General features: G+C 37.1%; 1 protein-coding gene across 1 annotated transcript; it reads right to left on the minus strand.

Annotated features, from left to right (window-relative positions):
• On the minus strand, window positions 1–27,764 carry LOC108995972 (structural maintenance of chromosomes protein 1). Its single transcript, XM_018971664.2, has 18 exons — window positions 27,075–27,764; window positions 19,863–20,099; window positions 18,147–18,380; window positions 16,788–17,026; window positions 14,511–14,777; window positions 13,995–14,265; window positions 13,410–13,534; window positions 12,781–12,890; window positions 12,589–12,696; window positions 12,348–12,487; window positions 10,766–10,855; window positions 10,464–10,672; window positions 5,421–5,590; window positions 2,314–2,423; window positions 1,867–2,231; window positions 1,333–1,584; window positions 378–605; window positions 1–265 (listed from the first exon to the last, which is right to left on the minus strand). The coding sequence occupies exons 1-18, from the start codon at window positions 27,510–27,512 to the stop codon at window positions 217–219; spliced, it is 3,642 nt and encodes a 1,213-aa protein (XP_018827209.1). The 5' UTR covers window positions 27,513–27,764; the 3' UTR covers window positions 1–216.

A 27,764-nucleotide genomic window follows, 5' to 3' on the forward strand; every position in this document is an offset into this window, starting at 1 on the left:
TGGCTCGAGATTATCCTACATATTTTTCAGATTGCCTTAGCATGAGTAACATTTTAAAGCAGATTTACAGACAGAATACATCCAGCATCAGTGAATCTTAAAATGCCTAGTAAGATTACAACTACGAAATTAGTCATACAGTAATTTTAGGAATAAGGTGTGACTAAATTATTTACATAAGAAGCAATTGATCATCCCGAGCAGTTAGTTGCACCTCTATGACTCCCGGTATTTGGTCAGGTCAAATGTCAAAGTTCTCGAGCAGCTGCAAAAAGCATAATCGCCATGTCACAAGTTAATTTGCTTGAAGTGATTGGGGAAAAAATGCATCCCACACGTAATTATTCATTTCAATATTAAAATGCAATGAAGTTCACCTCCTCTCAGAGTCCCTGTAAACGCCAACCAAAGCTTCAGCCTTATCATAAAAGCTGTCTTTCAGTGATATCACAATGCTTTGAAATCCATTGCCTCCCTCGGCGTCCTGATTACCTCTCGCTCCTTCACATGATTTTGATCGAATGAATCCAGCAACCTTGGCCACATTCAAGTTATCCAGTGCAGCATCAACTTCATCCAGTATGAAAAATGGTGAAGGCCTATAACTGAAACAATCCGGAGGAAAGAGAAATCCCATTAATCAATGTAGGTTATTAAATTTTTTTCATAACAAGACTGCTTTCTGTCAGCCGTCAGGACTGTATTTTTGCAACAGAACATAGCAAAGAGCAGCACAGCAAGTAACAGCCATAAGAAGAAACACGCAAAGTGGAAAACAAGTCAAAACGCCCATAAAAAAAGAATATAAAAAATTAGATTTAAGGGTGATGCCATACCCTCAACCATAATTCCATGTATTTAGATCCTAATCCAAAGGCAATTATGGATTGAAGTCAATTGCAAATTAGCTAAGAAATTCCGAACTCCATGTTAACGTATACCATTTAGGAATAAATATACAATTTAGGAATGTTGACTATTACATGTATATTTATCTTTGTGTTAATATTAGCTGTACAGAATATATTTACCATGTATAGATGCCAAATATTAGGAATACGTGAGACTTGTCTGTGTATAGCATAATATCTACTTTCCTTGTAAAGATTGGTGATTACGTTGATAATGAGAAGTGGCTGAACCGTGATGGTCAGTTTGAGTATTTTGACACTCCACAACCCAAGCGGATATAGAAAATTATAAAGTAGGCCATCTACACATCTTGGAAAGTTCCATGGGAAATATTTTGTAACACACATGCCTGCACATATGCTTATATTGTGAATACCTGTGTGACAAAAATAAAAATAATTAAGTACATCGAAGGCATACCTGTGGATGGAAAAAAGTAATGCAAGTGCTGCAACAGTCTTCTCCCCGCCAGATAGCTGTTCCATATCACGAAAACGCTTTGTTGGGGGCATAGCAGTGTACTTGATGCCATGTAAAAATGGATCATCTTCGTTTTCTAAGTTTAAATACGCTGTCCCACCCAATGGGTGTGTGTTGCTCTTTGTCAATTGTTTGTAAATCTTATCAATGTTGTTGGAAATGTGATTGAAAGCATCCATAAACAACTTGTACCTGTACAATGGAAAAAAAAAATCAGCTCCATTCCTTTGATGGGAAAATGCAAATCATGCACCCATATCTGTTTTAATTCTACATAAAGTGACAAATGTTACACATAGAGAGAGGGGCTGTATTTGTTTAGATAGGACAGCCCCCTACACAATCCAAATTCCTTCTTCAGCTTAGGAAAAGTTTAACGTCTAACATTCCAACTTTCAATCTTAGAGTTGGCAAGTCTTGCCAAAACTGTAGGGTATTAATTTTCGATATATAATAACATATCATAACTAGTACCTCTCCTCCTTAACTGAGTTGAACTTATCAGCTTTATCCTTCTCTTCTTTTCTGGCTGCTTCAAACTCTTCAGTTACAGCTCTTTCCTTTTCTTGCAGAGCCTCATATTGGTCTAGAGCCTTCAGATTTGGAGCTGTTCTTTCAATTTCTGATATTAGGGCATCCATTTTTTGCTTAAATTCAACCTCAAGCTTCTCTCTATCAGCAGGTCTCCTATCCTGCAGAAGCGATCTATTTAGCTGACTAAAATCAAAGATGGGGCCTTCTGCTGAGGATCCTGTCTCCATTGGAAGGCTTATTTGTTCTAATTCACACTTATCTACTATTTCCTGCCTCCGTGACTTCAGCTGCTCAATCTGTGTCTCCTGTAAAGTCAATAAAATGTGAGTTGGCTTCTGAATTCATTAACACGAGCAAAGGAAAAAAAAAAGACCATCAGAAACTTACTTTAGAAGATATCTGGCGGTTAATTTTCGATATGCTCGTTGTAGCTTTGGAGGTCTTATTCTTCCATTCCTGCATCTCCTTCTCACACTCTTCCAACTTAGTTTTCCACTCTGAAAAGTGTAGGAAGAGAAGAAAATATCACATAACCTGTTAACAAATTATTGACAGCAACGGCAAAAAGTAATATTAAGGAATTAGAAGCAGATCCACACCAAAATTTGGAACTTATTTATGTCCAAATATTTTAGTCTAAAAAGCAACAGTGGCTACCAGCTACTGTTATCATACCCATGACTTTATTAAGGAAACATTTAGGAAATTTGTTAATTTTTGTATCTTTTTATTTTTAATTTCTAGGTCCTATTTTATGGGAGCTTCAAAGAAGTGTTAGAAAATTTGTTTATTTTTAACGATAATATACCAAATTTCTTTCAAAAAGAAAAAAACGATGATATACCAAGGACTAAACCTAGTTCTATTAGGATTATCCAAAAAGGGGTGCAAGAAAAATTAGAAATCTTGGTTGAACAAAGGCTTTCTTATTTAATAAAATCTGTCACCCTATTTGATAACTAGAAAACGCTAAAACTTTGGATATTTTTTATTAGATATATTGTTAATGATTAAAAAAAACCACTATCCAGTAAGCGCAGACTTACATAAGATAACCTAATTTGAAGAAGTACAAAAAGTAAAGAAAATCTGGAAGCTAGGTGAACATGAAAGGGCAGCCATCCATTAATGGGGTATATTAGAAAAGAAAGCTTTGAGTTTCTCTGTTGTGGCCATCAGCTGTCTTCAAAGCTACAACCACTTTCTCTCTCTTAATTTGGCAAAAAGTTTGTCTTAGGGATATTAGAATTTGTTTGAAAGATTTATTTCTTGGAAACATAGTCCTATAGGAAAATAAAATCCTTTTTTTTTATAAGTAAATAAATTATATTAATCAAAGAATAGGGAAAGCCTCGTTCAGAACAAAGAATGCCCTAACTACGTAGGAGCAATAGAAACAAGAAAATCATGAAGGTCTAGGCCATTAAAATTAATGGTGCTGGCCCAAATACAAAGAGTTCTAATAAAGAAAGCTTTAAGCTCCTCCATCGATCTCTCTTTGTCCTCGAATGTCCGTTCATTGCGCTCCTGCCATAGACACCACATGATGCAGATGGGGATCATCTTCCATATAGCCTTTATCTGTTGATTGCCTCTTAAGTCTGTCCAACTGCCCAATACCGCCACTACTGTCTCCAGCATGACCCAACTTAAGTCTAGTATGCTGAAAACCTCATTCCATAACCCTCAGGCTACCACACAATGTAGAAGAAGATGGTCCACAAATTCTCCCCCAATCCTACACATACAACACCAATCTGCGATGATCACCTTCCGTTTCCTCAAATTATCAGTAGTGAGGATCTTACCCAAGGAAGCTGTCCACACAAAAAACGCAGCTTTTTGTCAGTCTAGATGTAACCCAAGAAAACCTTAAATCTTCTTATAGATAGAACCCTAACACCAATTATTCAAAGCAGCCACAATTTCCCCATGCCGCTGCCCCCTTCCAGCCCCCAATTACAAATTCACAGCCCTTCTCCTTCATCAACATAAACCCTAGCTACAGGCCTCTATTTGGTAATCTAGGTGAGTTTTCTTCAATTTTTCTAATCATCTTATAATGGATTTCCACAACCTCTTTTAATGGTTTTATCATCAAAATCAGTGCAAGATCCGATCTTTCACAACAAATTCATCAAGATTCATACCCAACCACTCTTGGTGTTTTTCCTTGAGTTTTGCCAAAAACAAATCCTGTTAGGTAAAGCTCTTGTTATTCTCTAACGCTATTTTCTACCAAGTTATTTTTTATTAAAAATAAAAAATAGGAGAAGCCCAAGTACATGGATCATCCACAAAAGAAAGACAGTTGGAAGTAGATACTGATAAGAGGAATTCATGGATACTCAGTCCATTAAAACTTATAGCAATTGACCAAAGAAGAAAAGTTTTATAGAAGAAAGTTTCAAGTTCATCCAATGTTCATTCACAATTTCCTTGCATCATTCCTTCCCTCCAGATACACCACAGTAGGCAAATGGGAGCCATCTTCCATACAGTTGCAATTTGTATACTGCCTTTTAATCCTCTCTAGGTGCCAAGGAGGTCTACTACCTTTCTAGACATAACTCATGTTAAACCAACTATGCTAAAGAAATCATACCAATTAAGGAGCGCCAGCAACCTCACAATGGAGTAGGAGGTGGTCCATGCTCTCCACTCCCTTTCTACGCAGCATACAGCACCAATCCATAACAATAATATGATGTTTCCTTGGGTTATCTTTTTTTTTTTTTTTTTGACAAGTAAAATGAAAATTTTATTGATACGAATGAAGTAGATAAAGCCCATATACACAGGAAGTACACAAAAAAACACCTAAATACATTCTAGGAACCAGAAATTAAAAACAGAAAGTAATGAACAGTAGTTCCATTAAGCATAATGGCTGAAAACCAAAGTAATAAGGCGTGCACAAAAAAGTTCCCAAGTTCTTCCATTTTGCACTCCCTATCTTCAAAGCACCGATCATTCCTTCCCAACCAAATACACCACATAATGCACAAAGAAACCATCCTCCAAACTGCAGCTGCTTGGGGACAGCCTTGAATATCCTTCCAGCAAGCTATTAAATCCAACACCCTCAAAGGCATAACCCAAGCCACACCAATTCTTCTAAAAACCTCATCCAACAACACTCTTGTCACCTCACAATGCAGTAATAAATAATCCACTGATTCCCCATTCTCCTTAGGTTATCCATGGTGATTAAGTAACTGAGTACAATAGGGATGATTTCTACTGATTAAAAGAAATGGAGGTTCTTTAAGTACAATAGGGATGATTTCTACTTAAATAGCCTGATTACAGTACAGTTGCTTGATTTTATGATCTATAGATGTTCAATCTAAAATTCAAAGTATTGCATGAATGTAGTATTTATGAAACAAAGCTGGAATTTGTAGAAAGCATAGAGCAAGTTTTCAGATGCAGGAAGGCTATGAAATTTAGACTGATTGATCTCATCAGTAACTTAGGAAGCAAAACTGTACCTTGTACTTCTTCCTTATATTGACTGACCTCGCCAGTAACTTCCTCGGCTGATGACTTGGCTCTATCCTCTTTATCCTTAACCTGTTCTAAATCATTTTTTAGAGCACTAATAGAAGCTTCCAGCTCTTTAATTCGCGATTCCATGTCCCGGTTTTGCTCATACTCCAACCTGGCCAAAAATAAAAGGTACGAGCACATGTAATTCTGGGTAAGTGCCCAAGCAGCTAAACAAATATTACATTAAACATTAACATTGAGTTAACGCTACTCTTTGGAACTTTAAAAGACAAATGACATGTTCTTGCAGTAAATAGATGTATGAGCTAAGAAAAAGTTATGGAAAGCTGAGAAAATTATGTAAACAACAACACAACATGCAAATAATGTAAATTTTAAAGCTTTAAGAAAAATACTATAGGCATTGCCTTGTTATTGATATTCAAGCAGATTCGTTGAATGTTTACAAGTGCCACCTATCATCCAAATTATTGCATGAAATATGGTCCCAGGCTAGGGCAATAAGCCACTAATGCATCCTAGATAAACAAAAGAAGGTTAACAACTTGATTAAAAGAAGATTCCATACCTACCCTATTCCATTCTCCTTCTCACCTTACTTCTTGAGTCTAGAGATTCGGAACGCCAATTAAATACTTTCACCTTTGCCACATTGGTCTTCTGTAAATAATTTTTTTTTTTATAAGTAAAAATTGTATTCATCAAATGCAATAGGTGAAGCCCGTGTACACAGGATGTATACAAAAGAAACGCTTAAATACATTCTAATACTAGAAAAACGAGGACAAAAACTCATGGACAGCCCTCCATTAAGTACAATAGCTGAAAACCAACAAAACAAGGAACACATAAAAAATTTCCAGAGTTCTTCTACATTGTGTTCCCTATTATTAAAACACATATCATTCCTTTCCAACCAAATGCACCACATAATGCACAAATGAATCATCTTCCACGCAACTGCCACTTGAGAGCAAGTATGAAGTCTAGTCCAACATGCAAGTAAATCTACCACTGATTTTGGCATAACCCAGGTGAGTCCGGATCTTCTAAACACACCATCCCATAACACTTTACCCACATCACAATGTAGAAGTAAATCTGTAAATGATCCACTGATTCCACATCTTTCTTGCACATGAAGCACCACTCCATAACAATCATTCCACGCATTCTCAGATTGTCAATAGTTTGAATATTCTCAATTGCTGTTGTCCATACAAAAAAAGCAACCTTTGACGGAACATGAGCCTTCCAAATACTCTTCCAAGGAAAAGAAATGTAATGTTGATCAGACAACATCTTATAATATGATCTAACAGAAAAATTTTTAGACGCTGTATATCTCCAAAACATTTGATCCTTGTCATGTCTTTTAATATCCACTGAATACAACAATCTAAAAAAATCAGTAACCTCTTCAATTTCCCAATCCTGGACAGGCCTGTAAATAAATAAACGCACAGTAGAGCAAATCACTGACAAGCCAGGAGCCTGCTTACATCAAAGTTCCATAATTGCATAGACTTAGATATAAGCATTCAATCCATGTAACAATTAGTGTAAGGAATCCTGAGTTATATCATCCCAGCATTCAAAAATTTTAGGTATTCCATCATAGCTTTCTTTCCTTGATTGATCTAACTGACCAACACACTTAACCTTGTGTTTGAGGTTGTGCACTGGCCCCACGTTCCGCGGTCACAAGGAGTCGCTGATAGTATTCTGGCATACTATGGTGGACCACGGTTGAGTCTGTGGCTTGCACATCCACCCTGAAACTGCATTGGTACCATGCATCTGAATGGTCATCTGATTAAACTGATCTGAACTTATCTTGCACTTGAACTTAAGATAGCTTACGTGTCTTATGCGACGCGAGATGCATGAGATACATAATATATACATAACTATAATATGCGGAATGAAACATAAAAAATGACGTGCTTGCAAATATCATGACATGTGTGGTACATAAACATTAGCTTCTAAAGAACTAGCTGCTTTAATAATAATATATATAGCTAGCTAACGTATGTTAATCCTAATTTATGATCAAATTATTTACCTTGTAGTGTTGCTTCCAAATATTTTCGATACAAAATCGATCACGATGCGATAAAGGGACGACAGTGGTTGTGATTAGGAGGGAAGAAGAGACAATGGTGGCCTTGCTATGTTTCATGGTGGGGGGAGATGAGGCTACGGCATGCTGAAAATAAAAAGAGAGCTAAAAACAAAAAGCATAGGCTTGAAGAGGTAGGTGCACTTACAGTGCATGAGACTATTAATAGGATGGTATGGGTTTAGGAATTTTAAGGTGAAAAGGATTCTAAAAGTGTAATCCTAGTTTGTTTGAAATTAAAAAATACTCTAGTAGTTCATTTAATGTAGGATTGGGAGTAACTGAGACTGTGTAAGGAACTTCAATCAGTGATGATTTTAAATTGAAATAAACTTCTAATAGCCGATCTTTAAATTTTAAAATGAATCTAACTCGTTCAATAAATATCAAATGGGATTTAACCTAGTTATTGAGTCTAATTAAAACTTTTAATCAACCTTAATAATTTATCGCTCGTAGGCTTATCCAATATAGCTCATTAAATATAATTTAAGCCTAATAAAAATTATCAATATTCCGCCTTATAATTATTGGTTCGGGTCATTACAACCTCCCTACAAGAAATCACGAAAAATTTTCTCCAATCTATTGGCCACCCCTGCAGGTAAGGAAAGTAAAGCTAGGAAATATGTTAGTAGGTTAGATAGTGTACACTTGATTAGGGTGATTCTACCACCTTCAAACAAATAGATCTACTTCCAACCTGCCAATTTACATTCAATCTTTTCAACAATTCCATCTCACATTGCCTTAGACTTGTGTGAAGCCCCCAAAGGAAGACCGATATACTTCATAGGCAAGGATGACACCCTGCAGCCCAATATGTCAGCCAATTCTCCTAGATTATGGACCAAGCCAAAGTACCACTTCAGACTTAGATAAGTTCACCTTAAGACCGGAAACAGCTTCAAAATAAAGTAATAGTGCCCTCGGGAAACAAATCTGATCGGGATCTGGTGCCATATGACACCTAAATTCTGTCGTGGAATGTTTAGGGGCTGAACAACCAGAACAAGCACTCACGGGTGAAAAATCTAATTCGGGAATGGAAGGTTGATGTAATTTGCTTACAGGAGACTAAGCTGAAGATTGTAGCAAGAACATAATCAGAAGTTTGTGGGGTTGCTCCCATACGGGTTGGGTCTACCTAGCTTCCAAAGGGGCCTCAGGAGGTACTATAGTGATGTAGGATAAGAGAGTAGTTAATCTAATAGAGTCTGTTGGTGAATTTTTGGTGGCTTGCTCTTTCACAAATGTGGATGATGGTTTCGGGTGGGGTTTTCAGGGAGTATGGGCCTAATGTCGACAGTAACAAAAGGCTTTTATGGGATGAGATTGCAGGTTTGTGTAGTTGGTGGGATGGACCGTAGTGTATTGGAGGAGATTTTAACACCACTCAATTCCTGAGTGAAAGGTCGGTGGACTCTAGTATCGGGTCAACCATGAATGACTTCTCAACTCTAATTTTTGAGCTGGATTTGGTTGATTTACCTTTGGCGGGAGGAGACTTCACCTGGTCTAATGGGAGGGCCTGGTCCAAGCTAGACAGATTTATTGTCTCCCCTTCGTGGGAGGCCCACTTTCCTAACTTGTGCCAAAAACGTCTCCCTCTACTATGCTCTGATCACTTCCCCCCCTCTTATTGGATTGTGGGGACCTTCACGAGGGTCGGACATAATTAAAAAAATTATATATATATATATATATAATCGAGATACAAGTGACAATTGCAAGGATTGACATGAAATCCGCATTACTCAAATGATTAAACTAGGATTTTGTTCAGATCATCCCATATAAACTTAAACTATACCATGAACTCGCAACAAAATTGTAAACACCCCCCCCCCCAACAAAAAAAAAAACACCATAAACTTAAACTAGGTGTCAGTCTCATTTCGTTTGTGGAAGTTGTAGGTGTTTCATTTGTATACATCCTGTGTACTTGGATTTATGCCTATTTCTTTGAATAAATTATTACTTATAAAAAATTTAAAAAAAAAACCCAATGGGAAGGCCCAAGTCACATAGCCTATACTACAAAAAGACTAGTCAATAATACAAGTGGAGCCCTATTGAACATTATAAAGACCAAAAACTTCTCCTTCCCAAGCAATGTAGGATCTCATGCACCACCTACATTTATCATAACGGGATATCACAATCTCCACCCTTATATTCCCGATATTATCGTCGAGCCAATCCGTCGTAGGTGGCACCACTCAATTGGGAATATTTCTAGTTGAGATAGGCTCTAATACCATTTGTAACACCTCAATAGAAGGTCCAAGCCACATGGTCTATACTCCAAAAGAATTTGTCAATGACACAATTATTAGAACATTATAAAGAGCAAGAATTTCTCATTCCCAAGCAATGTGGGATCTCATACATCACTTACCCTTATCAAAATGGGGTATCACAAAAATTGAAGAATCATCAATAAGGAATATTCCCAGCACTAGCAATAGGACAAATTGTAATGAATCAAAACACTTGTAAAGCTTTCACAATTTTTATTTTTTATTGTACTTTTGGAAGGGGGGGAGGGGGGTAGTAATCAACAAAATGAATGCCATACAAGTTTCTTGTCGTTGGACTTTTCATGTTCAACACATGCGTCCAGCAGAATATAAAATTTTTTTTCAATCAGAAATTTAGCAAAATATACAAACAACAGGCATGTATGTGTTCATGCATGAATGCATGAGAGCATACATCTAAACATATGAGCACATACACATGCCTGTAGACATGTATTTGTATGCCAGTATGAAATACAAGCATGCATCAATGCTTACATGCATAATGTACACCAATCCTATGTACATCATAATGAAAACAGGAATACCAATTAATAAAGCAGAATGAACAGAGGAAAAAAAAAAAAAGAACGTACTGGTATTTCAACTTTGCCAGCTGGCCACTCAGACTAAGCCTTTCTTCAGCAATATTCTGTGCAGCCTTTAGTTGATTTTCTTCGTATTCACGAATGTTTGCCACCCCAACAGATTCACTGAAGTCTCTGTAGATGTGGTCAACAATTTCATTGATCCTCTTCTCCAGCTTCTTAATTTGAACACTCCTTTTGTCAACAGCACTTTTTAGCTGCATGCAAAAAACAAAAACAATTGCAGTCAGTTGGGTGAAGAGATATACAACAACAGCCTAGATGGAGAGTGATATTTGTCATGACATTACTTTCAGCAGTTCAGGATTTATACGATTGATTTCTTCTTCAATATTCTGCTTCTCCTGCCGCAAATTCGCAAGTTTGTCCTCGATGCTTCGCTGGAAGAGAATTTTTGAGATAATCAATCTACCACAAGGTGCTTTAATCACAAAAATAAAAACAAAGAGTTACCAAAGTACAACGTCTAGTATTTGCACAACCAAAACCAACAAAACCTTATCAGCTTATGCAACTTGCTGAAATGACACATACAAAATGTTTTTCCACCCATGGCATTTGCTAAACCATAGCTGAAGATCAATAAATAGCCTTAACACCAAATCTCTTCAATCTTATTATCATTCCGAGAACTACCATATTTCAGCTCTATTACCATTCTTCAAAGGCTATCTCTCATTAGCATAGCACCATAACCACTTCTCCAATATGACCCAGTTAAAAGGAATTGACAGTGTATCAGTTTGAACTACTCATCATTTTTTAGTAAACAAAATTTTATTTTGATCGGTAAACATATTTTTATTGATCAAAAGAGTGGGCAAAAACCAAGTATACGGGACATACACAAGAGCAACGCCTAAGCGTGCTGGTTTAGTGATACAAGGAATTCATGGATGGTCATGCCATGAAAATCAATTACAATCAACCAATGGAGTAAAGTATTGAAAAAAAAAAATTCTAAGCTCATGTAAACAGATATTTTTTACCATTATGATAACTTTTGACTACGAAGTGTATCCCTGGATGGGAACAGGCAATACCAAATAACATATAGAGATTATCTTCCGCAAGTAATTTTAAATAATTCTTTCTTCAGAAGTATAAATAAGATTTCTTTTTTCAAATGTAATAGAAAAATTGTATCACCAACAAATGCAAAAGCATAGCCCAAGTAAACCACGAATACCTAATTAGATATAGAAAAAAGATCCAAGAAAATCATGAAAACTCAGCTCATTAAAATCTATAGCAGCTGCCCAAAGGAACAAAGTACATAAAAAGAAAACTTTTAGCTCCTATCATCAGTTCATGATTCTCAAAATTTCTTTTTCCTTTCCCTCAAAAAACATCACACCGGATAGATAGGAACCATCTTTCACACTAAGTAATTCGTCAACTACCCCATATTCCTCCCCAATTGGCAAAGAGGTCTACTATTCTTCTGAGCATAATCCAAATCAAGTCAACTCTACCAAAAAAGCCATTCCACAAGGCTCTGGCACTTGCATAGAATGGGTCACTAAAACTGCCCTGGAGAACCTAATAAAATATTAAAGAGGGGAGGGGCGCAGAAGTCAAATACATGGTGCCACCACATAAAAAGACTTAAAGGATGACAAAGGCAAATCAGCAATCCAAACTAATTGTAAAAGACTCAAGTTGCATAAGGGAATATATTTAGTGTGTATGCTACATGGACGTGGGCTCAAGTGTCGAATACGAGTACATGTCCGAGTCAGAGTATTTGATTCACCAAACATTTAAAACTTTGGGAACAGGGACAAGGATCCGGATCTGGGTACAGGTACAAGTGGGTAACCACGTCAGAGTAACAGAGAACATAACGTATAAATTAGTTACTGAAGTTACCTTTTCGATATCTGCATACTGAATCTTCTTTTCTAGTCCACTAATTTTCCCAGATGCTTCAGACTCTTTTACCTGCATCTCTCTAATAGAACCAAGCTCTTCCAACTCCAACTCGAGTTGTTCCTTCAATTTCTGACATCCTACAGGACAGTAACAGCAATGCAACAGGCAAACTCCAAAATAAACTTTCAACACTTAAATCATCCCATGCTTGACTTGAAATTGTCACAGGTGAACCAACCTTCAATCTTTTTATCATCCCACTTGTTTGACCTTGCTTCCATTCCACCACTTGAACCACCAGTCATCGTTCCAGACTTAGTGAGCAGAATTCCATCAACAGTCACAACTGATTGAAGCATAAATAACTAAGTTTTAAACCAAAATCAATTTGATAAGATGGAACAAGTAAATAATGTAAAGTCATAATTACCTTTAAACCTCTCACCACTCCAGCTTAGAACCTTTGCCTCAGCAAGGTCGTCACAAACAAGAATATTTCCCACAGCAAAAAGAATCGCCTTCTCCAAGGCAGGATCAAACGTGTAGTGGTTAAGGTTCACAAACTCTAGGCATTCATTTATACTCTTGTACTACATGTAGTATTTCTGGATGAAATGGAAAATATAGGGGCAATATACAAAACAGATCATAAGTTATGGGAGCACAGAATCATAACAAAGTTGCAATGGGTGCTGAACTCACCATCAAATTAAGATCATTTTTTTTTATGACGGGGGAACAACCCCCACGGCAAAGCCCTTAGAACTTACCCATGGAACCTAAACGCATAGGGTGACTAACACAACAACCCACCGCCATAGCCTCCCACTTAAATCGCACTTTGATCCCAGAGGGAATCAAACCTGTGACATGGGGCTCATGCACACAAGTTCGCCCTTACCACTTGGGCTACCCATGGGTGGGTACCATCAAATTAAGATCATAGTGTAGTATAAATAGATATCAAACAAGATTTATGTCAATGAACAGGACAACATGCATGAAAGTACGACTGGCAGCATGTATAAGTAAAAGTAAACAAGTTTTATCAAAGGATATTGGATTACATCAAAGACCAGCTTTGCAGTACCGCCTAATGTTCGCAATCTCTCAGTTATTGGCTTCACACGAATTGATTGAAGAGGTATAAATGTCTGAGGAGGTAGCCTTTGTTCTTTCAAGTACTATAGAGAAGCAAGAGAATTGACAGTTGTATTGTTATTCACAGATCCAATCATCTCAATCAACTCAATAAAAGTTAAATTGATAAATTTATTTGAAAGTTAAGACCCTACATAAATCAACTCAATAATCTCAATCAACTCCTACATAAATGATAGACCAAAGTTGAGTTATTAAGAAATCAGTGGAAAGTTATGCCTTTCAGCTAACCATATTTGAAAGTAACCTTGGAAAGCAGTTGAATAGAATTAAGTACCATCATCTTGAAAAGAAAAGGGGGATCAAGAGGTATTGGTTTTCAGTAAGCCCAAATGGTTATATAAATATTATTTCCCAGCTATATTTGCTAAGTTTCCTTCCAAACACAAAAAACTGCTGATGGAAGTAAAATAAGTGGTCACATCAATAACTTAAAGGCCAATGCAACCGGGTAAACAACAAATTAGAAAATTATTTTAGTACCTTGATGCATTCCTTTCCCGTATTTTCATCCTCTACTACTACTGCATCCATAAATTTACCCATAGCCACAGTAACGGCAAGATTATATTTTTTCTGCGTTGGCCTACAAAGATCTGTCATGCGACCATGGACTCCCTGAAACAGGCGTTTGAGAGTCTCAACTGCTTGAGACAACCTGGCATCCCTCTCATTTTCATATCTATCTGCCTTCAATTCACGCAGTTGATCTTCTGTTTCAGTCAGCCTTTTTTTCAAATTTCCATATTTAGATCTGTAAGGGCAAAAGAAATGAATAGGCATAAAGTTTGAAGAAAAGAAAATGTCAATAGAAAAGATCAAATCTAAGGAACACACAGAAGATGGCAAAAGATATACAAGCCATAGGCTAAAAAGAATATACTATTTTTCTTTTTGATAGGTAAAAAGAATATACTAATCAAATGAATATATTAAAAGGGAAAAGGCTCTGTCTTTAAAAAAGCATCAACCAAACAAGTACACCAACAAACCACATACCTGTCATTTCGATGTTTGTCTTGCATCGCACGTAGTTGATTCTTAAGTTCTTCAAGGTTAGCCTTATGTTTCGCAGATGTATCAGAAATCTTTTTCAGTCTTGCTTGCATCTGTTCATGCTGTGAGTCCAGTTCACGCTCTCGATTTTTAAGCTGCTGAAGATTCTCTTCCAGATTCTTTTGAACTTCAGTATCAGCATGTTGTTGTCTGTCCAGAACCTCTTTCTCATCTCTTAGCTTTGCAGTTTTCATCCCAGCATCCTCCTTACTGTAACATCAGCATTCCAATAGGAATTAAAAGCCTCTTAAAAAAACAGAAAATTCATAGATAAGCTATCTTGTTATGTAGAATAAAGAAGTAGAAAGATTTTCAGTAATCTATTTTTTATCGGGCAAGGAAGGAAGCAAGCAATATGATATGCAGCTGCTATGGAAAAAACTACTAGAGGGTAAACTACCACAGACCAATCTATTCACCTACTGCCAACTGACAAGATTCACGGTAGTTTCTGGAATTTATCTATCTAATAACAATTATGCATGACTGCCATCAACAAGTGAAATGCCCACATGAAAAACATACTAAATACATACGAACAATTACGCAAAACTTCACTCACCAAAACCATGGACAATGCTAGAGAATGCCATTGCACAACCAATTCCAGCCAACAAGAAACTTTGCTTAGCACAGCGCCTTGATTTGTTCTAGGATGCTTATGGATAATGAAAAACCACATTACAACCTCAACCAGTTCCTCAAAACAAATAGTTTGCCACACGATTCTTAATAGGCACACACTGCAGTTGCCATTGAAGTAAAAGACACACTAAAGAACTTTTTGCCTTCAAAAGGAATCAAGGAACCAGCAGTACAACCTATGTTTGACCAAAAACAATCATACGGGAATCATCTAAAATCCAAAAAATGTATCTAAGCCAGCAACAATGAAAAGATAAAGTTCTAAAAAGATTCTGTCCTAAAAGCATTTGTCACTTTGTGATAAGTAGAAAAGAAATGAAAAAAAGATGGGAGAATACACAACAAAATCAGTTTCATCCCATATTAAGCCAAAGAAGAAAGAAACAGCAAGCCACCATCTTTTGTCGTTACACTATGGCATCCTCAACCAATATTTGAGTTGAGACAAATCTTGTCAACATCAAACCCTACCTGGAAATATGGAACCAAGGGAGTCAGAATGTAATTTATGCTTAACTCTAGAAAATGGTCATTTGGACTCCCTTCACCATACTCTACACAAACTGGGAACAGGTACGAGGAATTCCAATTGGTTTAGATTCACATAAACATGTTTTTTTGTTTTTTGCAATGCAGAGCCTGTTTGACTTAGATTCCCATAAACAGCTATTCTGACAATGGCCCTTCCATCAATCCACCCTTAGGGAGGAAACCCCGGACACACAAACCCAACCACCCAAAAACAGTTTTTTTTTCTAAGTAAAAAATCCTAATTAATGAGTGCCAAAGGCACAACCCAAGGAATAGTATACAGAATGCAAATTCAATTCATTGCAACAATAATTCCCTCTTCATTCAACAAATGATGAACATTTCAATTATCTTCAATATGCTCAACTTTTGTAACGACCAAAGGAAAGTCCAATACATGTCTAGATTTGTACTCTAAACAGACTACTCGAGGCTACCATTGCGGTCCCTTAGAATCATAATAAACCACAAAACTTCTCCCTTCCATGCAATGTGGGATCTCATTCACCACCTTCCTATATTAAATCTAGGCATTACAACTTTTCCGTTCACTTTTGAAGACACTCTCATATGAAATAAACAAGTGACAGATGCACCACCAACGCTACCTAATTGCATTGGTTCCATAGTATCACATGCATGTTGCCCCTTCCCTCCGAATAATCTTTTACTTATCCAGAAAACCTATATGAGTTTCTTTTCAGCCTCAAGATACGTAGCATGGCTCTTGGAGAATTGTATACATCAATCAACATACTCATTATGAGAAACTGCACCTTCTAAATTCAATGGTTTAATCACCGACGGTAAACCTTAACTCTGTCATACATCAACAACTCCATGAAGAAAAATATAGGAAAAGAAGTGCAAGCATGATTCAAATATGAGAGAAAACATGCACTTGAGTTCAAAATAAGTGCAAGCCTGATTCAAATATGAGAAAACATGCATTTGAGTTCTCTTATAAAATTATCCTCCAACCACCATGCAAGTAAGAACCTATAATAACAAAATGTATTAGCAATGGAAGAAAGGAGTACTTACATTCGAAAATATTCCCTCAATTCATTGTCATCCAACTTGAGCTTTTCACCACTATCACAACCTTTTGCTTGTAAATCTTCTAGCTTCGCAGTCAGATCCTGTATGCCATTCTTTAGCTCTACTATATCGCGATCATGTTTCCTCTTTTCAACCTTTTTCTTATCAAGTTCCTTCTGGAACTTCCTGATTTTTGAATTTATACGAGACATCTCCTCCTTTAGTTTTAAAAGCTCAGGTTGCTACAAACAGGGAAAAAGAAAAGCACTTGAGAAAATGAATATGAATCCTTTTTTTATAAGAAACATTTTATTAATAGAAGTAAATAGGCATAGCCCAAGTACACAGGAGGTATACAAACAGAATACACCTAGTTACTTAACATGGGAGCTGGAAAGGGATATAAATAAATCATTAAAACAAGCTCCATTGAGTACACACAAGAAAAAATGAATATGAATACTTAAAAACCATGAACTCCAAATAATCAGCCAAATTACAAAGCATCAGTAATAATCAGGAGATGTGTCACAGATTCCACAATATTTTCTTCTATTTACGTAGATGTGGCACATATGTGCCACAGTACCAATGAGAATAAAAAACAATCATACTAAACATTTAGGCTATATTAACCAAGCTTTGCTTCATTAAGTTTAATAAAGAAGTACATAGAAGGTGTACTCAGGCTATACCTTTTGAATTTTTAAGAAAATCTTCGATTACTTCACAAAAAAATAACTATATAGGTGTCCAGTACAACTACTTCAACCTACGCTTCCATCCATCAAATCTCAAACCTTAATTAACGGTATCATTGAAAACATTTAATTCTAAATGCCAAACCAATCCCAACAAACACACATGTCAAAGAGGATTCCCCCTCTTCAAGTGTAGCAACTAATCCTATTTCCTAAAATGGACCAAGAATTTAAAAAAAAATCACAGGTAACTAGGTGCAGAAAAAGGAAAAAACAAAAAGGACATGGATCAGTGCTGTCATGGCGGTAGTATTCATTCACAAATTCCATTTTTATCACATTTGTTAAATGATAACCACATTTTTTTAGATCTACTTGCTGACCCCATACCACATGCAACATATAGGCATGGTGAGTTCCTAATTCTTATTAGGTGTTCCTCTTGTATGCATCATATTTCGCAATCTTTAATATAATATTCAATTACTTATCAAAACAAAACATATAAGCATGGTCAGCACCAAAATTCACACAAGGCATATCGGCAAATAATATATGATACATGAACAGAACTATTATGTCTAACCTACAGTGAAAAATTGTTGTTAACCCTCCACCCTCCCCCTCCAAAAATAAAATGCCAAAACATTGAGAGACTCACATTCTTGTCAAGTTTATTACTCCTCTCAGCAATCTTCTTTTCCAATTGTGTAATCTCTTTGGAATATTTCGACTGCTCTTTCTTCTTTTTACCTGCTTCACGTTCATACTTTTCTAGATCTTTTATAACATCTTCGCGGCTTTTCACTTCGTCTTCAAGCTCCTCAGTTGTCCTTGCAATGTCTTTTTCTATATTGGACAATTGCCATAAGAAGTGTTCTTTCTTCAAAGATTTCTGAAGGATAAGAAACAGGATGATAATGAAGGAATATATCACATATAAGGTATATAGCGAACTCTGCAGTTAGAAGATTCATAGGACATTGAGAAGAACAATAACGCAATCTTTAAGACAAATGTTTTGAGCCTGAAGCTACTTTCGATAAAATTCCACGGTTTCTTCATTCAAGTGATGAGTATACTTGTATACTTAGATATGACCATAATATAAATGTATCAATATAGGCATTCAGCACCAAGCCTAGATTGGCCATGCATGTATCTGCCTGTGAGAGATAGTTAACTAAAATTACTTATCAAAAGAAGTAAGTTAACTAAAATTCATATCAAATTATTATAGGAAAACAAGGAACAACAACCAAAAAGTAGAGCTTTTGAAAACCATCTAAACAAAGAGTATGAAACTTATTTAATTACAGTAGTAAAGAAGAATGATGAAACATTTTTTTTATTGGCACTAGATATCCGGGAACAACGTCCCGACTAATCCCGGGGGTGATGATGAAACACTTTTTTTATAGGTAGCATAAAAATGAAACACTTTGAAATACTTCCTAACATTTTCTTTTGGACAGGTAAAATAAAGTTAATTGAAAGGAAGAAAGGCATGGTCCAAGTATACAAGAGGTATACAATGAGACGCCTAATTACAAGTTAAGGACTATAAATGGATACGAGAAAGTCATGAAAGCTAGCCCCATTGAGAACAATGGCATTAGCCCATAAAAACGAAGTGTTGAAGAAAACCCTCTTGAGTTCATCCAAGCAACATTCCTGGTCTTAAAAGCATCGACCCTTTCCCTCCATCCAAAGGCACCACATAAGACATAATCTTTCCTAATATGCTTACAAAAAATCTTCCCTGTTGTGCTCTTTTCACAAGTAAAAACCACCTTGCGGGCTTAAGAAAGCTTATTAAGGATTATTCAATTTGCAACCATATATCTTACACAACTGCAACCTTAAAGACTTCTTCTACTAGTTAGGTGTCTCTCTTGTATATTGTGCTTTTGAGCTTATTAATAAAGATCTTCTTAACCAAAAAACAAACCTGCACCCTTAAAGACTAGAACTGTGGAAACCAGACATTAGGTCAGCCTATATTCGAATATGAAGAACTAACATGAAATTTACTGGGTTTCCAAAGCTATGTAAGAAAACTTTTTCCGGAATATTATTAGTGTACACAGATGAAAGGATGAGGCCCTCTCGTGAGGATACTGCCCAGTCTTCATTCAACTTCACCCAAAAGCACTTTTAAGAAAACTAATATAGTAAGAACCAGATGAACATTACAGATTATGGAGGCCAAGGAAATGACAAACGTACAATGCTAAAGAGGAACTACGGAAACTATGACAACGAGCTGTTTATCCAATCAATAAAATATACATACACATAAAAGTAAACTGACATGCATGGATGAATATGCACACATTCCTAACTAGAACCCCACAAAGAACCGTATGATGCGCACCAATTGATTTTGCAAGCGTAGATGTTTCTCTGCTTCTTCTTTTTGTTCTTTCTTTTGCTTTCTCTCCATCACTATTGTTCTTTTTTTCTGATAAGTAAGTGCTGATTTTTCTTCAGCTGTGGCTTTCTCTTCTTCACATTTATCATAGTCTCTCCTCAGTTCATCAGACCCAGATATCTGCTCAAGAAGTGCAGTAAGCTCTTTAGGATTTTTAGATGCAATGGACTCCACATCACCCTACACAACAAAGTCAATTCACTATTAGGAGCAAGCATCACCTTCCAAGAAAATCACATATCCAACCCAAAATCAGCAGCAAGAAAAGAATGCTTATTCAGGCAATTAAGTAATCCCTGCAACAAACTGATCTGAACCAGACTATCATGACCTAAGACCGGTGCAAGTTCTTACAACTGTCTCTGTGGAGGCTTAACCCTATTGAAACCTTTGATTTGCTTTATACAACATGAGTTCTTAGGAAGGTATTCATATGTTTTTTTAACAGAATTGAAATTTTTCATCATAAAAGGGGAGACATAAGCATATAAGAAGAGTATGAAGAAGTATCTCACTGGAGAGGAAAAAAGGGGTGATAGCTGAACTGGAAAATATCACTTTAATGGAAGAAATTTCTTGGAGGCAGAAATCTCGGGTTCGTTGGTTAAAGGAAGGTGATAAGTGTACAAAGAAATTTCATTAAATGGCGAACTCTCATAGAAGTAATAATGCAATTGAAGTTATCAAGATGGTGAAAATATTCTTTCGGATCAAGAGGCCATCAAGGAACATGCAGTCAATTTTATGAGAAGTTGTTTTTTTTATATAAGTAAAAATTTATTAATACCAATAGGCATAGCCAAGTACACTAGATGTATACAAGAGAAAACACATAGTTGAGGTGCAAAAAAGATACGAGAAACAATAAACCCAACAAAGCCCTAGCCCAACAACAAACCACCCATCTAGGAAAATGAACCTAACGAAGCCCTAGCCTAAGCCCAAAAATGAGCCTGCCCCAAAACACCACCAGTGCACCAATGCCTATCCCATCAAACCAGATTTTGGCCATATACCAAGCCATTGTAAATTCCCTAACGCACTGGTCCTACTGACAATATACAATTGGTTCTCTCTTCCCTCTGGTCCTCCCTCAACTTGAAGTACCTCCCTTATCATCATAGTTGATTACCCAAGTAAGACATTTTAGCTCTCTGCTCTTCTTAGATCTTGATTTTGTGCCAAGTACATGACACACGTCTATTGCAGTGAGTGGGGCAGTGAATTGGTCCTCGAATTATGAGAAGTTGTTCAAGGAAGAATATTCGTGGAGACCAAAGCTAGATGGCTTATTTTTTTATTCTATTGACCAAGTGCGTGCAGAATGGCTAGAGAGAGTTTTTGAAGAAGAAGAAATGCTTGATGTTGTTAAAGGAATGGCAAAAGACAAGGCTCTGGGTCTGGACGAGTTTGCTATGGCTTTTTTCCAAGCTTGTTGGGACATAGTGAAGGAAGACATTATGAAGGTTTTTCTAGAATTTCATTCTTTTATGAAATTTGAGAAAATTTTATATGCTACGTTTATAGCTTTGATTCCTAAAAAAGTGGGGGCAGCGACTATGCGGGGTTTCAGGCCAATTAGCTTGGTTAATGGGGTTTACAAGATAATATCTAAGGTGCTAGCTAATCGAATGAGCGTGGTGATGGAAAAGATTGTATTGAAGTCAAAGAATGCCTTTGTGAGAGGGAGACAAATACTAGACTCAGTTTTAATAGCTAATGAATGTTTGGATTATAGAATTTTTTTTTTTTATAGGTAATCGAAGATGTTATATTCATAGAAATAGGCAAAACTCAGGTACACAAGAAGAATACATGAATAAAGCCTAATTAGAGGTTACAATAGAAAGAAGAAGATCATGGACACTATATTCGTTACAAACGATGGCCCCCGCCCATAAGAACAATGACTTAAAAAAAAAAAGTTTTAGCTCATCAATTGTTCTCTCTTGATCTTCGAAACTTCTAGCATTTCTCTCCCTCCAAATACACCAACACATGCATATTGGTATCAATCTCCAAATTGCCACTACTTGAGAATCACTGTGTAGTCCTCTCCAACTTGCGAGGAAATCCACTAATCTACAGGGCATAACCCAAGACAATCTAACCCTCGAGAAAAAATCATCCCACATAACCTTGACCACCTCACAATGTAACAACAGATGATCAACTGACTCTCCATACTTCTTACACATACAACACCAATTTAGGACAATAACCCGTCGTTTCCTAAAATTATCTGTAGTGAGAATCGTGTCCAAACAAAAAAAGTTGCTTTTGAATGAGCTTTCATCTACCATATGCTCTTCCATGGGAATGTAGACATACTAGAGTTCGTAAGCTTTTGATAAAAAGAAATAACAGAGAAAATACATTTCTTAGAATGATTCCAATGCATTTTGTCTCCAGTGCCCTCTGAAAAAGTTGCAAAATATAATGCCGCAAAGAACTTTGTGATAGGCTCCAACTCTCAATCATGGGCTATCCTAATGAAGTCAATATTCTATTGAGGGGTGCCATTTGAAAAAACCAAAAGGTCGGCGATTGATGCCTCCTTTTCTCTAGCGAGCGCAAAGATAACAGAGAAGGAATCTCGTAGACAATGGCTACCACACCATTTATCAAACCAAAAACAAAAACGCAAACCATCACCCACAACAAAGTGTACATGTCCTCGGAAGGTCCCCCAATGGCTCCTAATGTTTTTCCACAACCCCACTCCATGAGTGCCTCATACCTCATTTGAGCACCATCCTTCCCAAACTTCCCCGAATTATGAATCTACAACAGACTTCCATAGGGCCTCCCTTTCGTTTTGGTATCTCCACAACCACTTACCCAAAAGAGCTTGGTTGAATTTCATCAAGTGGCGAATTCTCAAACCACCCCCAGAAATTGGAGTACAAACTGTTGACCAATTAACCAAGTGGAATTGGAACTCTTCCTCCAATCCACTCCACAAGAAATCTCTTTATAACTTCTCAATGCAATTAGCTACCTTTGTGAAAATCGAGAACAAGGACAAAAAGTAGGTGGATAAGTTTGAAAGAGTGCTTTTAATCAAAATCAACCTACCGCCTTTCGACAGGTATAACCTCTTCCAAGCAGTCAATCTGCACTCCACCCTTTCGACCACATCATTCCACATCCTTTCAGATTTAAATGAGACACCCAAAGGTAAGCCAAAATACTTCATAGGAAGCGAAGATATATTGCATCCCAAGATAGTAGCTAGATTCTCCACATTGGGGATAGCCCCCACTGGCACCATTTCCGACTTTGTAAGATTGATACTTAACCCTGACGCAACAACAAAACAAAGGAGTAGCGCCTTCAAAGCTTGAACCTGACCAAGGTGTGCACTACAAAAGATGAGCGTGTCATCAGCAAATAACAAGTGAGAGATGTTAAGGTCACCATTCCCCACCGTAAAGCCATGGAGCAACCCACTGTCCACCAGGCCCTCAATCATCTTACAGAGAGCTTCCATGACAAATAAGAAAAGTAGAGGAAAAAGCAAATCTCCTTGTCTCAGGCCGCAAGAGAAATTGAGGAAACCAACCGGTGAGCCATTTACCAAGATAGAGAAACGAGCTGAAGAGATGCAAAATTCAACCCATTGTTGCCATTTTCCCCCAAAACCGCATCTTCCAAGTAAGTAAATAATGAACTTACAGTTGACATGATCATATGCTTTCTCCATGTCTAACTTGCAAAGTAGCTCGGGTTCTCTAGATTTCAATCGACCATCCAAAACTTCATTTGCAATAAGTACCGAATCAAGGATTTGTCTACATTTGACAAACACATTTTGCGACTTTGACATTAGTTTTTCCACCACCAAGCTTAATATGTTCACTAATACTTTGGATAGAATCTTGTATACCTTATTCACAAGACTAATGGGACGATAGTCTATCACATCCCTAGACCCCACCTTTTTAGGAATGAGGGCTAAAAAGGTGGCATTAAGACTCTTTTCAAACCTAGCATTAGTATGAAATTCAAGAAAAACTTGCATAATATCTTCCTTGACCACCTCCCAACAAGTTTGAAAGAATCCCATTGCACACTTCCTCTAATAACATTGCACATTTCCTCTTCTGTAAATGGTCTCTCCAACCACTCTACGCTCTGTTGGTCTAAAGAGAAAAAAGACAAACCATCCACTTCCGGTCTCCAATTGTGCTCTTCAGACAAGAGTTGTTAATAGTATTGTTCAATGTGATTTTTTATTACCCTCTGATCCGTAGAAGTTGCCCCATCTATCATGAGTATATCAATAGCATTGTTCCTCCTGTGAGGGTTAGCCATCCTATGGAAGAATTTAGTGCATTTATCCCCCCTCCTTAAGCTAAAGTACCCTTGATTTCTATCTCCAAGAAATTTCCTCCATCAAAGTTAACCTTTCAAGATCAACAACTACCTGACTCTTGCGAGTTTTTTCAGGTTCATATAGGGTTCTAGCCTCCTCCTCGCCTTCCAGGCCCTGTAGCTCCTCCACAAGAGAGCGCCTCTGCTGAAACACATTGCCAAAAACTTGTTCATTCCATTGCTTCAAGTCTTGTTTCAGTGCTTTCAACTTTTTTGTCATAATGAAGCTTGGAGAGCCTTGGAAACTGTACGAAGTCCACCATTGTCTGACCATGTCTACAAAACCGTCAGTTTTAAGCCACATATGCTCAAATTTAAAATACCCTTCTACCCCTTCTACTAAAATGGGTGAATCTGAAGTTTTGATTAAAATGGACATGGAAAAGGCGTACGACCATGTTTGTTGGGAGTTTCTATTGTATTTACTTGGGCAATATGGTTTTGGTGAGAAGTGGCATATGTGGATTAAGCATTGTATTTCTACGCCGAGATTTTCCATATTGGTGAATGGCAACCCGTTGATTTCTTTAATAGTTCTCATGGTCTGAGACAAGGAGATCTACTATCGCCTTTCCTTTTTGTTCTTGTCATGGATGCTTTGAGTAGAATGATTGAAGCGGCGGTGGGAGGTAGCTTTTTGTCGGGTTTTGGGGTGGGCTGTTATTCTCGGAGTAGTGTAAAAGTCTCTCATCTCCTTTTTGCCGACGACTAATTAATTTTTAGCGAAGCTAATCAAGAACATCTTCGGTCTTTAAGAGCTCTTTTATTATGTTTTGAAGTTGTTTCGGGCCTTAGAATTAATTTAACCAAGTCTGAAATTGTTCTAGTGGGCTCAATTTCAAATATTTCAAATTTGGCTAATATCTTGGGGTGTAAGATATCATCGTTGCCTCTAAGGTAACTTGGTCTTCCCCTAGGCGCTCCGCACAAATCTATTTTGATTTGGGATGGGGTGATTGAGAAGATTGAGAGGAGCTTAGCCAGCTGAAAAAAGTTATATTTGTCTAAAAGGGGTAGAATCAATTTGGTAAAGAGTACATTGACTAATCTTCCAACATATTTCCTTTCTCTCTTTCCTTTGCCGGCTGGGGTTTCTACTAAAATTGAAAAGAGTTATAGGAATTTCTTGTGGGGGGGTTAAAGGGGAGGAAAGAAAATATCATTTGGTGAGTTGGGATAAGGTATGTCAACCGATTTCAAGTGGAGGTTTGGGAGTGTGAAATTTGAGGCTTTTTAATAAAGCTCGTTTTGGAAAATGGTTATGGAGATATCATTTAGAGAGGGATTTACTAGTTTGTTGGAGAGGTGTAGAGAGGAATCAGCGTATTGAAGCCATATGAATAATGATTCCTTTGTGCTTGATGTGGTGTTTATGGCTAGAGAGGAATGGAAAATGTTTTGAAGATAAAGAACAATCGCTGGAAGAAATTAGGGAATGTTTTTTCAAAACTTTATGTTTTTGGGCTAAGGCTATTGTAATGAATGGTGAAGATATATTCTGGATTTATTTTAGTCTGTTCTGTCTTTTTAGCTACTGTATGTAGGTATTTCCTCTTGTATACCTCCTGTGTATTTGGGCTATGCCTATTCTTGGTAATAAAACTCTTATTAATTATCAAAAAAAAATTCATGTGTACATGGGCTATTGCCTATCCTTATTATCCTATAAAAGTTTGATAAAAATATATATATATATATAAGTCCCTAAAGAATTGCTATCAAAGGTACTCAATCAACGATGTATGTGCATAAAGAAAAAGAGCCAGCAGATACAATTTACCACTGGTTCAAAGATTGTAAAATTAAGGATTTCGGCTCAAAAGTAAGCAACTCAACTCCCTAAAAATGCAGTCATTTTTTTCTTCCCAAAACAACTACATAAGGCAAAGAGAGTCTGCAGTGCAAATAAAACTGCTTCTATGCAAAATTATGATATGATGGTATGATAGAGATATATACCACGATGTTGAATGGTATTTTAAGACAATAAATTCATACCAATTTAATCAGATATATGAATATTAAGCAATATATTCAAATTAAATTAGATGTATCTAATAAAAATGAACATGTTAGTTTAGATGGAGAAGCTTAAACGTTTTTTCTTTAAAACTTTATTTTCTTGGGTGGGGGCTATTGTTTGTAATGGACTCAATGTTCATGACTTTCTTCTTACGGTTGTACAGTTATAGATAGGTATTTCACATGTATACTTCCTGTGTACTTGGGCTTTGCCTATTATTACGAATAAAACTGCTTGATTACTTATCAAAAAAAATATATATATATTTTGGCCCCTAAAAATACAAATAATCCATTTTAGATATAATATTTTTCATACTACAAAGTCAAACATTTTATTTTTTTTTATACAAGTACTACAATATTAAACAATACAGTCATACATTCATACCAACTTAAGACATATAAGCCGAATTACAAAAGATAAACAACAAAACAAGTAACATTCAAAAATACGGAGGATGGTATAACCCTTAAAAACACCTTTTTTAAAAGGTAGTCAAGGAATTTTATTCATAAGAAAAGAAAGGCATAGCCCAATTACAAAGGATAACCCCTAAAAACACCTAAAACCCAATACATTCATACCTTAATGTTGAACAAACCCAGAAAAGCCAATACCACAACCCCGTTTATAAGTAATGGGCTCCACTCAATGGAACATGGGTATTATTCGCAGCCCTCAAAATACTTAAAACGGAAAGAATATGTCAAATCAAAAAATGATAAAGACAGACAGAGGTTTAAGAAATAAACCTGAAAGACCAGGAAATTCCGGGCCTTGACTAGAATCCCAAGATCCCTGAGCTTGGCATTATAGATATCCCAAGTCACGGTCGTCCCGTCGACCCGGTACTCGCTGCTACCAGAGCTCGTAATGGTCCGCGTGAAGTGGAGCTCCGAGCCGTTCCCAAGCTGGTAGACCAAACGGACAAAGGCTCGGCGGCCCTTCTGGTCTTTCTCCTTGTCGTCGTAGGCGTAGATCAGATCCTTGAGCTGCGCCCCACGGAGCTGTCCTGTGCGTACGCCGAGGACAAAGCTAATGGCGTCCATGAGATTGGACTTGCCGGCGCCATTGGGGCCAATAATCGCCGTGAAGTCGTAGAAGGGCCCAATTGTCTGGATGCCCTTGTAGGACTTGAAGTTCTCGAGCTCTAATCGGAGGATTTTGCCTGGGGAGGCGAGGGACGGCATCCTTTTGCTAAGACCCTGGGGTCTTGGGAGTGGGAAGGGATGGTTAGGGTTTCTGCGAAAGGGGAAATATTGATGGAGAAAGGTGAGAGTTTCCGGGGAAAGTGGAAGTTTGGGCGAGTGAGCGTGGTTTGAAAGGAGAGAGGTTTTGGTTCTGTGGAGGGAATTGGCGGGAGGAAGATTTTGGGAAGATGGGGGGGATTTTAGGGAGGGTGATGATGAGTAACCATCTACGAGAGGGAGAGAGAGCGCGCA

The sequence above is a fragment of the Juglans regia genome, chromosome 1 (assembly GCF_001411555.2).
Source record: "Juglans regia cultivar Chandler chromosome 1, Walnut 2.0, whole genome shotgun sequence".
NCBI lineage: Eukaryota > Viridiplantae > Streptophyta > Magnoliopsida > Fagales > Juglandaceae > Juglans > Juglans regia.

Coding starts and splice junctions, on each gene's coding strand:
- LOC108995972 (XM_018971664.2), bottom strand. CDS start 27,512: ATGCCGTCCCTCGCCTCCCCAGGCAAAATCCTCCGATTAGAGCTCGAG. Junction 14,778..16,787: donor TTGAGGGAATATTTTCGAAT/GTAAGTACTCCT, acceptor CTGATGTTACAG/TAAGGAGGATGCTGGGATGA. Junction 2,232..2,313: donor ACCGCCAGATATCTTCTAAA/GTAAGTTTCTGA, acceptor TTGACTTTACAG/GAGACACAGATTGAGCAGCT.